The 12,307-nt window shown below is 37.5% G+C and overlaps 1 protein-coding gene across 1 annotated transcript in view; it reads left to right on the top strand.

Annotated features, from left to right (window-relative positions):
- Window positions 1-12,307, top strand: part of LOC150094452 (neuroglian-like) — a 479,168-nt gene that overhangs the window by 432,192 nt on the left and 34,669 nt on the right. Inside the window, exons 21-22 of the mRNA XM_090412472.1 lie at window positions 4,660-4,833; window positions 8,219-8,276. Of these exons, the coding sequence (XP_090268598.1) occupies window positions 4,660-4,833; window positions 8,219-8,276 (232 nt within the window). The remainder of the gene's footprint in view (window positions 1-4,659; window positions 4,834-8,218; window positions 8,277-12,307) is intronic.

The following is a 12,307-nucleotide window of genomic DNA, read 5'->3' as shown; positions in this document are numbered from 1 at the left end:
GTAACATATAACAAAGATCTCTACGTTACCCAGTTCTTTCTGAAGGTCTATTAGCTACCATGTGTTGTTCTGGTCATTCTTTGATTGGCTATCTCAGCACCTGACTTTTGGCTACGTCGTCCTTTCTACTGCTGCCGGACTAACTATTTTCTTCCTCGACTGAGGGCTATCTCCGCTCCTTTCCGATGGGACATCCAGCGACTGGCACGATTTCTGCATAGGCTGATGATTCGCGTATGACTCCGCGTGGAATCTTGTTCAGCATAATCAGGAAAACAGCCCGCTGTCCGACATCACAGAACCCTGGCTTGTCCTTTCTCCGACCACCGGTCAAGAATCCTCAAGATGAAATCCGGAACAAAGAGCCTTGCAATATGGTGCGCATTGCCTTATATTCTATGTTCTAGCACCTTCTTTTTGCTATATCCTTTTTTCGCATGACACTTAGTTTTAATGCCCTTAAGATGATCCTTACTCTCCCTATTGCTATTAGGTGCTGTCTTCGAGCAAAGCGCGCTTACGTTATTTTCCACGTATGCCTCCGGCGTTACGACCGATACATGCGTTTCAGACGTGACTTTTGCACTGTTACTCATTACCTGTCTGGCTACTTAACATTATTTGAGATAGCTTAATAGGACACAAATTTTAGGCTAATATTTCTTTTACATAGAATCATTAATCTGACATAATTCTCTAGTCTAGTTTTCCGTTTTTGACTACAAATATTTCTAATACAATTCATATATTAATACGCATTCTCTTATACTACAAACAAGGTCTTATTGCTTTCTGCTGGTGTGTAGGTATTATCTTAAATACCTGGGGGTATTTGGGGGGCAAGGTGCCTAGGCACCCTCCAAAGAAAAGGAAAAAACACTAAAATTTTCCAAAAATCTTTTCCTAATTAAAATTCTTTTTTTTTTTTATTTATGTTGTGTCTTCTATTTCTATACTATTCATGAATTAGCGATCACTGCAGATACTCAGTCATAGGTCATATGCGATGCATAGTGTATATTCACAAATCGTCTACCAACTCCCCCCCCCCCCCAGGGTTAAATCCTTAGCACTCAGCCCCCCTCTAAGATTAAATCCTGAGTGCACCACTACTTTGTCATACTATTTGAAATGTAATATAGCCCATCTTTATACGTGCATACTCCAGATGATGACTTTAATATGAAGGCTGAAATGTCAAGAAATTAAAGTAATTATTCCTAACACAGTTGTAGTAGTCTCCATAATTTTTACTGAAATGAAAGATTATTGGGATCAGCAAGACTTGATTCATGGTGAAGTGGCAGGGGTATAGCATTTTTCGGCAAGATACAAAGGACAAACAGGGTGGTAGAGTAGTGCTTATGATAAGTAATGAGTTGTGCCATCTCAGAGAGGGCAATGACATTAATGGTTTGGAGAGCATTATGGTGTGCGGTGGAGATGGGCAGTACAGAATATTTAGTGGGGTGTTGCTTTAAATCAGGGGAAACATAGAAGGTGAAGAGCAGGAGATTAACTACAGCAGTATAAATTGGGAAGAGAAAACTATGTAGTAATAAGGGAATAGGAATTCTTGAGGGAGAAATATCTTAAGCAATGAACAAGGTTTGAGAGTTTTGAATTTGGTCATAACATCAGAGGATCCATTTGTTACTGAGATGGCATCTCTGACTCCATTTGGAGAGACTGATCATCTGGTTTGGTTTTAGAGGATCAATCGACATGCAGGATATCAAATAGAAAGGAATTTATGTGGGATTATAAGGCAGGTGATTATAATAATCTTAGAAATCAACATGGGATGGTACCACTATAATGGAGGAATTAGAAGGGTGAGATATTATCAGTGAATGGGAACTAGTGAATATTTAGTAGCAGCAATGGGAACTTGTGTACTGTCAGTGAAAAAGAGGTGATGGAAGAGATATAAGGAGAGCCAATGCATGAAGAATATACGGCTTATATTCTTCTTTGATGAATATGAGAATACAGAGGGAGATAAAGTGATATCAGGACTGTGCAAGGATGGACTGAGGCAACGTGAACTGTAAAGTTTGGCAGATAGAAGGTGAGGTGATCTGATTGAGACATATGAACTGTTGTGGGATAGCTACGGGGGGGTTGATACTGGGAAGTTTTTTTCATATGGTAGGACAAGGGTTCTCTCCTTGGAGATTGTAAAGGGAATATGAAGTGGTTTCTTTGCAATGGATGGTGGTGTGAAAGATGGGTGTTGTCTTGGATGGCTTTCCACAATGAGTCTTCTGACTCCATGAAGATACTGAAGTATGATAATATCATATAAGCTGTATCGTCATCTTCTTCCTGAGGCAGGTTGAGTCTGCCATGAACAATAACTTTCTAGTCCAATCCATTGGCAATCAAGTTATTTCAACTTCTGTAAGAAGAATTCAGACCACTTTTACTCTTCCATTTTGGAATTTTGTATACATATTATTTAAATATTGTAGTGTAATTCTTCTCTGATCTCCTGATTGGTTTACCTTTCAGTCCATGATGTTTTATTTATTTTTTCTCAAACACTTGTTTTCAAAGTCTGTCAGTCTTTATTCTTCCTTCTCTTTGATAACCCAAGTTTCTACACCACTGAACTATATACTTTGATTTTAAGTTCTTTGGAGAGAGAGATTTGTAAGTTTTGCCATAGTAGACCACCCTACACATTCTTTTTTCAATAGTTTCTTCATAATTTATCCTGTCTGTGATCAATGTGCCTCAGTAACTGAATTTTGAACCTGTTCCAGTTTATTTTCTTCCTATTGCCTTGTTTTGGTTTTACTAAAATATATTTGCTTTGCATAGTTTTTACTGTTCTTGTATAGGTTTTAGATCATATAATTTAAGATTTCTTTATTTATCTGTAAGTAATACTATATCATCTGCATATATTATATGATGTAAATTTTGTCCATTCACAGTTATTTTCATGTTTTCTGGAGTAGTCTTTTACTAGTTCTTTCAGACTCAAGGTTAAACAAACATGGTGAAAGCAGATATCCCTGCATGACACCTTTCAGTGTCACTTAAATGTATTATCAGATATATAAAGTAACTCTGCGTTGCTCAGAACAAATTTTGTACGTGTGTGTGCACGCACGCATGCACTAGAGATAGAGAGAATGAATACAAATATGGTACTGTTTGTATTACCATAGCAGAAAATATAAACTTAGTTTAATTAAAGACATTCTCTTAATTTGAAGGGTAACCACTTGCTTGTTATTTACACTGAATGTATTTTATAAATCTCACTTTTTATATGATTTATTGGCATATACAGGGTGTTCGAGATAAATTTGACATATTTATAATTAATTATATTTTTCCGTAAGTTACATGTATTAACACACACTTCTCTTCATTTAAAAGTTTGGACCCTTCTTCATTCATATACAAGATGTCAGAAAGGATGGATAGCTGGAACCCACCTGAATCATGGAAGAGAATAACTTGTATCATGATGATTCGTGCCCGCCATCAAAATAAGGATATTACGACTGCTGCCCAATGCTCCCTGAATACAGTAAAAACAATCAGGCATGAACTAGAGACTTGCAATGGTGACTACGAGGATGTAGCAAGAAGAAAGATCCCTAGCAGACGATCTGATTGCGTTCGTACAGCAGAATTCCTCGCAAATCTGCAGGAACAGGTGTTGAAGAACCCTGGCATTGGAATTCGGGCTTTGTTCGTGGAGTTGCTAACTGTAGTCAAGCCCTGGATAACAAGGGTAGCCAATGGTAGGCCGTATGTATGGCAGCAGGATTCGGCCCCTTGCCACACCTCTGGGAAAAGTCAAAAATGGTTGTCTGAAAATTTCTACGACTTCACCAGTCCAAATGTTTGGCCTCCAAACTCCCCAGACCTTAACCCCATGGATTATTTTGTATGGGGCGCAGTTGAAAAAGACACCAATCGCACTTCCAGTAATACAAAAGCCCAGTTAATGGATAAAATTAAAACAGTTTTTGCGGCCCTTCCCAGGGAGACTGTAGCATCAGCTTGTTCGAGGTTCCGAAGCAGAATTGAAGCTGTGATCGATGCTAATGGTGGTTATTTTGAGTAAATCTTGTTGATAGTATTGTAATTAACTCTGCCTGTAATGTTTTTTTGTCAATTCATTAAATTTAATAGATACAAAGAAGATTTTCTTTTTCCTTACGAAACTATCAAATTTATCCCGAACACCCTGTATATCTAAATTTGATTTGATGCTAAAAGAAGGAATCATTTATTGTTTATAACTGTGTTGCACTTGTGGATGGAAAAATAGTTCATATTTAACTTTTAAGTCAGGGCATCATCATTTATGCAAAATACACCAACTGGAATGACTAATGAATAACACACTGTTAACTTTGCCTACTAGCTGCCTGGATTTTTGATACTTGTGAAAGTCTTAGGTGTATCTTTAGTTTGATTATTTATTGTAAGTCTGAAGTGTCATAAAGAGATCATATGTGACCTGGGACATAGTGTTCCTAGTTTATCTATTATTTACCTTGTCCACAGGTAATAAAAGATGTGGGAGGTGTCACTGAAAAGTAATAATAAAATTATTTTACATGTATATTATATATCTAATTTCAAAAACTGATTTTTTTTAAAAAAAAAAAAAATTTTTTTTTTTTTTAGGTCAATCTCAATGGGAAAGAAGTCCACCTGAAAAGACTCACAATACTGTAGCAGTCACTGGTCTAGAATTAGGAACCCTTTATGAAATGATGGTTGTAGCAGTTGATGGTCACTATCAGACACCCAGTAAAATTGAAGAAATAGAAACTGGAGGATTAGGTACATATATATCCTGTTAATCCTAGTTAATCCTGTTAATCTTTTTTGACATTTCTCTTATAACATGTGAATTTGTTTTCATATTCACAGATGTATAAGGGAATAAAATCACCAAAACACAAAAGGTTAGTTCGTACATGATTTTTTCACACCCTAACTGTACTTTGCTTTACCAGTGAATGAACATGAAAATTGCCCTCGCTGACATGCAGAGGAATACACAAAACACATATCTCTTCTTTACTACCCCAGTATACATCCACAGTTGCCCTACAAGTATGTATCAAGCTTTTCTCCTGATACTCTGTACTTTTCTTGATATGTTTTTAATACAGTATCTCAGCCATGAGTGAGAATCCGGGTAATAAAAATCAAAGTAGTAAACAAAAAAAGGAAAGCCTTAAGTATTGTGGATAAGCTTGAAATAATAAAATATTTTGAATGAAAAGAGTATGTAATATTGTGGGAGTAACAGCAGGCCTAAAGGATCCACACTGAGCACCATCAGAGACAGTGCTATAACAATAATAAATTTGTTTAGCAGGAACAACTGTGAGTACTGCAAAGTCATTTAGAACAAGGTCTAAGTAAATACACAAATTTACCATTGTACTGTATTTCTTTATTTATTAGATATTAAACATGTTTAAAACAAGTAACATTTTTATTTGATTTGTTATTTTTAGTGCTCAGTATAATGTACAAGACTGTGCAGGTTTCGAGTGCTATGACAATAAAAAATTTGTTTCTTTAGTAGGAACAACTGCTAAACAAACATACCTAAATAACAGACCTTATTGGAAAAAAATAACAGACCTTATTTTTTTCCCAATAAGGTCTGTTATTTTTATTGTGTGAAATTCTGTACCATGTTATAGGAGAAACAACAGTATTGAAAAATTTATTAGTTAATTAGTAAGGAAGGATTTTTGTAAGTTTATGCTGTATTCTGTTTTAACAAATTTCCCAGTCTAAATGAAGATGCAATTAGCTTAGACTAATGGGGTAAGGGTGCTTAAGGGTCAAAGCTGTATAACTGAGAGGGGACCTCCACATAGCCTTTAAAGGATTAACGAGATACCACTGTACTTCTAAATAAATCTGCTACAAGTCTGCAAGATTCAGGGAATCTTGCAGACTTGTAGCAGAAATCGAGTAACTGTTCTGTAACAGAAATTGAATAACTGTTGTAATAGATATGGTATGAAGGTCAGCAATAAAGAGACAAAGACAATTAAAATAGGCAGAATTGTTGAAAATGTCAACTGCGTTGTGAACAGAGAACCTGTGGAACAAGTGAAACATTTCAGCTATTTAGGCATGATTTTTAGTGAAGATGGTAAATTAAATATGGAAATAGACAACAGAATCAACAAAACTGGTATGATAGGAGGTCAATTGAATAAATTCATATGGAATAAGAGAAAAATTAGTCAGAACACTAAATTAGCTGTATACATGCAAGACAGTGTTCAAACCAGTTTTAACCTATGGATCTGAGAGCTGGGTCAGAGTAAAACACTTGACCAAAGACTAGTGACCACTGATATGAGAGTCCTGAGAAAGATTAGAGGCATGAACAGATGGAATCAATGGCAATATCATATTTAAAAACGATGATATTAGGAAAGAACTTGACATTGTCAGCATCCAGGAATCTGTTAGCAGAGTTAATCTCAGGTGGTTTGGTCACTTAAACAGAATGGGCAAGGATAGATTAGCAAAACAAATGTTCTCTGCGAGGTTGGTAGGAAAACGACCCAGAGGAAGACCAAGATATAGGTGGATTGATACGGTACAAAGTGCCCTAGACGATAGACATATAAGATCTAATAATGTTGGAGTCTTGACAAGTAAGAGACTGATTTGGAGGAAAATTGTAGATAGGAAGTTAGTAATGATGTAAATTTTTCATGTAGTACTATCATATCCTGTTCACCCCTTAAGGGTACCTGCAGGAATTTGATGATGATGATGATAATAGGGTAGGTTTAGTTCAAACGGTAACTCAGCCACATATTCTAAAAACGTTCCTTAATTTTATTTGAATTTCTCACTACCCTTTCCGGGGCAGGTCAGTTATACTAAATCTTCATATTTAGTAGACTAAAAACACTTGATTGTATTAAAAATGTTAAAAAGTGATTTATTTTAATATAACTGATAATACGTCAGTTGTTTAGAGGCAACCAGCATACATCTACATGGTGTGATCTGCATATTTAAATTCCACTGTGACATGGATGCAAAAACATCTGCATGGATGATGCAGATGTCTTTGGACAGTATTGATATTGAAGAAGTGCATTGGTTTGGTCTAGAGCAGGGTTTCTGGATTACTATTATTAACCTGCTTGTGGTATTGTTGTGCATTAGCTTTACAATATTTTGTAGTTCGAAGAGATTATCATATAAACAAAACTCTGAATCTTCGCAGTAAAAGTTGAGAAAAACTGAACTTGACTTTTTGGATGAAATCATAACCATGTTCTTACCAGAACTGTTGAAACATCTCATTTCATTTTTACTTGTGTGTTAGGCATGGTCTATCACAACCAAGTAACTTGGCTTCTTTGAAACCTGATTAATGCTCTGATGGGACAGAGCATTAATCAGGTTTCTAGAAATAAAAACTCTGGTTTGTGTATGCAGGTTTTTTTTTTTTTTTTTTTTTTAATATCTCACCCACACACGAAAGGTTGCAAGACCTATAGCATATCAGTGCCGTGTGTTGGCAAGAGGATAAGGAGAAGGAATATGTTCATATACATTTTTTTGAAAAGTTGTTCCACAGTACAGAAGCAGATGAAATGAAAGATGTTGGAAGTTTTTTCCCCACTTGGTTAGAACTATAATAAATTTAGTTTAATCCTTTATCCAAGTGTAAGCAAACAAAGTTTGCACCTTAAGCATCGTCAGGACTGAGGCAACTCGTGATAAAGGTGGACCAAGCTCTCATCACTCCTTGTCATCGTATCTCCCATAATGCAAAGCACATCTCCTTGCAGACATGTATAATGCTCTGCATTAAGGGAAGGGTCACTACCCAGACCGGTTTTGACCTTTATTGAGGTCTCATCAGTGGGAACCAGACCCAGAGGTGGTGATACTAAGGTGGAAGCAATGGAGAAGTCATATTTACCTATGTGAGTTGTCAAAAGGTGTCTCACCTTATTATTAAATTACTCTGGATTTAGAGAAAGATGTTGGAAGTTTTTCCTATTTGGTTAGACTATAATAAATTTAGTTTAATCCTTTATCCAAGTGTAAGCAAACAAAGTTTGCGCCTGAAGTATCTTCGGGACTGAAGATACTTGAGGCACAAACTTTGTTTGTGCCTGCTTTATCCAAGATCACAGGATTTAAATTTAATATGACTTCTCCATTGCTTCCACCTTAGTATCACCACCTTTTGGATCTGGCTCTTACTGGGGAGACCTAGATGAAGGTCAAAACCGGTTGGAAGCTTGGGTGATGAATGGTAATGCTGTAACCCATGAAGTTTTAACTGAGACTCGGCTGTTGCTGTCACCCAGGTCCTGGGGGTGGGGCTAATAAATGGCAGTGCTGTAGCCCATGAAGTTAACTGAGGCACGGCTGTTGCTGTTACCGCTCAGATGACATATGAGCAAATGAGTAGCTCTGCTTGGTGGTGGGGTGAGCCTGTTACTGAGGGGAACAACGCTGAGTTTTTGGACTTTGGCCTGTACTTGAACATTCAATAAAGGTCGAAACCGGTCTGAGTAGTGGCCCTTCCCTTAATGCATAGCATTATACTGTCTGAATACTGTCTGAAGGAGACAGTATAATGCTATGCACTAAGACAAGGAGTGATGAGAGCTTGGTCCACCTTTACTATGAGTTGCCTCAGTCCTGAAGATACTTCAGGCGCAAACTTTGTTTGCTTACACTTGGATAAAGGATTAAATTAAATTTATTATGAAATGAAAGAGGGGCAGAGAAGTTGGGCTTTTGCAGGCTTTAAGCTGGATTGGCTGGAAGCTGGACAAATAGATGTTGGTTAGCAGCAGTTCTTGTTCTTTTGATTTTGAAAGAATAATAGTGGCTAACTCAACAGAGCATTTCTGTGGAAGTATCTGTGGCAGAAGGATTGAGGTGAATTTTTGAGAAAGGAATCATTAATTGACCAGATTGCCTTCTTTTGAATAGCATCAAGTAGTGTATTAGAAATGATTTTGGTACACCACTCCAAGTATGGTTTTATAAGAATGCCATGGAACTAACTGTGCCATTAGCTTGGCTGCTTAATGAAAGTCTTGCAATGGGACAGGTTCCTAGAGAGTGGCAGTAGAATGGAGACATCAAACTATAGGCCTGTTTGTATTTCTTCTTAGTTAAGATTTTAGAGAAATTGGTAAGAGCTTGTATACAGAATTGGGTCGATGAGAATATTATTTATTCAGGCCAGCATGTATTTTTTAAAGGCACTCTTGTTTTAGTAATATGGTAACTTTTTACAATACAGTAACAAGAGTAATGGGTGAGGGATAAGGCCTGCACTGTCATTTTTTATTTTTTATTTATTTTTTATTTTTCCAAGGCATTTGACATGGTGCCACATGACAACATATGGGTTTGGATATGAGGTTAGTGGATTGGATTGGTGATTGGCTCTCTGTAGATATCAGAGAATTGTATATGGGGAAACAGGAAGGTTACAAGTGGAGGTACACAGGGTTCAGTAGTGGGACCATTACTGTTCAATCTTTGTCAATGATATTGTCACAGAACTACAAGAATATGTTCAATTGTTTACAGATAATGTGTAGCTTGGAAGGGCTATTAGTAATAGTGTGCTAATGTTATGTCTCTTCAAGAGATTCGAATAGGCTGGAAAGGTAGTCAAATGAATAGGGATATCAGTTTAATGCAACAAAATGCAAGAGTTTAAAATTTAGAATCCACAGATGGGATACTTCATACGCACTTGGTAGAGCTATACTGGAAAAGCGAAGGAAGCAAGCGATCTTGGGATGATTGTGGATAGAGATTTGAAGTTGTGAATACCCCTCAGAGAATTGCTGCAGTATAAAGGACTGACCACAGCAGATAAAAGTGTGCTGGTCCCATTGTATGAAGCTCTGATCTGACCACATCTGGACACAGGATTTGAAGGGAATGAAGTAACCTTGGAGAGGATGCAGAGATGGATAACAAAAACGATATCAGACAAAAAGGGGAGGGGGTGGGTATGATTGAGATATTTAAACTATTGAAGGATTATTATCGTATTAACAATGTGACGATTTTTTCATATGGTAGAACAAGGGGGCCATTCCTGGAAGTTGCAGAAGAGAGTGGTAAGTAAAAGGGTAAGAAGTAAGTTTTTTGCATGGAGAATGGTAGGGGCATGGAATGCAATTCCTGAGAGGGTAATGAACGTGCAGACGGTGGATGAGTTTAAGAAGTGGTATGATACTTCGTGTTAACCTCTCACGAGGAGTCTTGCAACTATGTGGATCAGGAAAATAATAATGTGAGCAATATTCCAGTAGGGCAAATTTGGATTTGTATAGAGTTAGCAGGTGTGAAGTTGTGTCTCCTGAACAGAAATGTACACTTTTTTTTTTCTTTTTTTTTTTTTTTTTTTGCAGGAGATATGTTTGTGCCAGTCCAAAGAGGGAAATCTTGTTACATTTGGATATCAAGCTATTATTGAAGGAATATGAGCTCTTTCTTGTATGAGATTAGACAAAACCATGTTTGGCTAGCAATGAGTCTACAAAGTTATCCTTGCACTATTGAAATATAGCTAACTGATCAGAGTTCAGAAGCTCATGGTGGATCTTAAGGATTCTAACAATTGGACACTACAAGGTTTATCAAATAAAAAGGTGAAATGCCATGTGCTGTCATCTGCAAAACTAAGGATAGGATTTGAAAGCTGGAAGAGCAAGCGATTTATATACAGGAAGAAGTGAGTGGGTGAGACTACAGAATCCTGTGGTACTCCACCATTGGTGGGGAAATCTAAGGAGAAGAAACTATCCACCATGATGTATAGTAAACAACTAGTGAGCAGGTTGGCAGTCCAGTTACAAGACATTGAAAGGCACACCTTAGAATGGCAGCTTGTTAAGTAAGCTCCTGTGCCAAACCCAATCAAATGCTTTTGAGATGTCCAGAATAACTGTGAGTTTCTCCAAATTTTTCCATGGCTTCAGTCCAGGTGGGTAGTGAAGGCTAGGAGAGTGGCAGAATCCATCTTTGGTCAGTGATTAGTTGGTGGGTCTCCACGTGGTGCAGGAGTTGGCTGTTGATGATTTTCTCCTTAGAGAAAATTTAGAGAGAGAACAGAAGTGAGAGCAGTTGAACAGTAGCTTGTTGGCTGAATTTTTTTATCCCTTTCGTTGAAAGGGATAAAAAAAAATCATCCTCAGAGTAATGAGCTGTGAGGGTGATTTCAAAGCCTTTATTCCATATAGAATCCCTGACCCTGAGGATGATTTTGTTATTCTGTCTGCACAGGTATTTGAATTGGGAGAATTGCAGATCATGGGAAAGTGGAGTAGAAGAAACTGAGATCATCTGATTTCAGATCCTTGTAGCACCGAAGGACACAAGACTGGGAACCATTGGGTGAGTTCCATGGCAAAGGAGAGTTTTATGAGGTTGTACTCTGAGTTGCCAAGAGAACTGTCATCCATTTCTTTTGGCAACTCTCTCTCTCTCTCTCTCTCTCTCTCTCTCTCTCAAGCTTTAGAGAGAGGGGGGTAGTTGAAGAATTCAGAATGGATTAGAGTTTGGGAGATAATAGAGACAGCAAATGAAGGTGACAGTTGGTTTGGTAAGGAAATGTTGAGCCAAATCAGATCAAAGATAAAGAATTCAAGGTTTTGCAATCTCTGACATGGAATGTCGGTTTTGATGTATGCATAAGTGCTGGTCACCCTTGTGGCAGAAAGAATTGTGTAAAGAATTAGGCAGCTAGGATTCTGTTAAGAATAGCAATTCTGTTGATGAACTTCATTTATGTTGCAGTTTAGGCCACAAATGCTATAATGAATATGGAATTTTTTTTGTTGGTGGTAAGAATTAATGTGACTTTGATTGGATATTTGTTTTTTTTATGAGAGAAATTTTTTTCCCTTGAGTTGTAACCATTGTATGTGGAGAAGAAGAGATAATAAGGAATAGTGGCATGCAGTGAAGGGTGACAGACTCGCAAACATGCTGTCCACCCTGCAATCACTCGATCTCTCTCTTTCCAGTTACTTTACCAGTTTGTAATTGGTAAAAATATTTGGTGCTAGCTGATCAGGAAGCCTCTGGATCCATTACTAAATGGTTTGCTCCTCATGCACTTACCTCATGCATTACCAGTGGCAGAGGGTATGGGCCCTTTCATTGTAATTTTCCATATCATTCAGGGAGGTCACTCTCACTGTGGGAGGGACAGAAACCACAGCCCTTGATGTAGCAACTAAGCATGGCTACAAGCCATTTCAGGTCCCCAATATTGCAAGGT

The sequence above is a fragment of the Typopeltis vanoorti genome, chromosome 22, assembly GCF_054136105.1.
Source record: "Typopeltis vanoorti isolate ZY-2024b chromosome 22, IOZ_Tvanoo_1.0, whole genome shotgun sequence".
NCBI lineage: Eukaryota > Metazoa > Arthropoda > Arachnida > Uropygi > Thelyphonidae > Typopeltis > Typopeltis vanoorti.
This window is presented reverse-complemented; position numbering and strand designations above follow the sequence as displayed.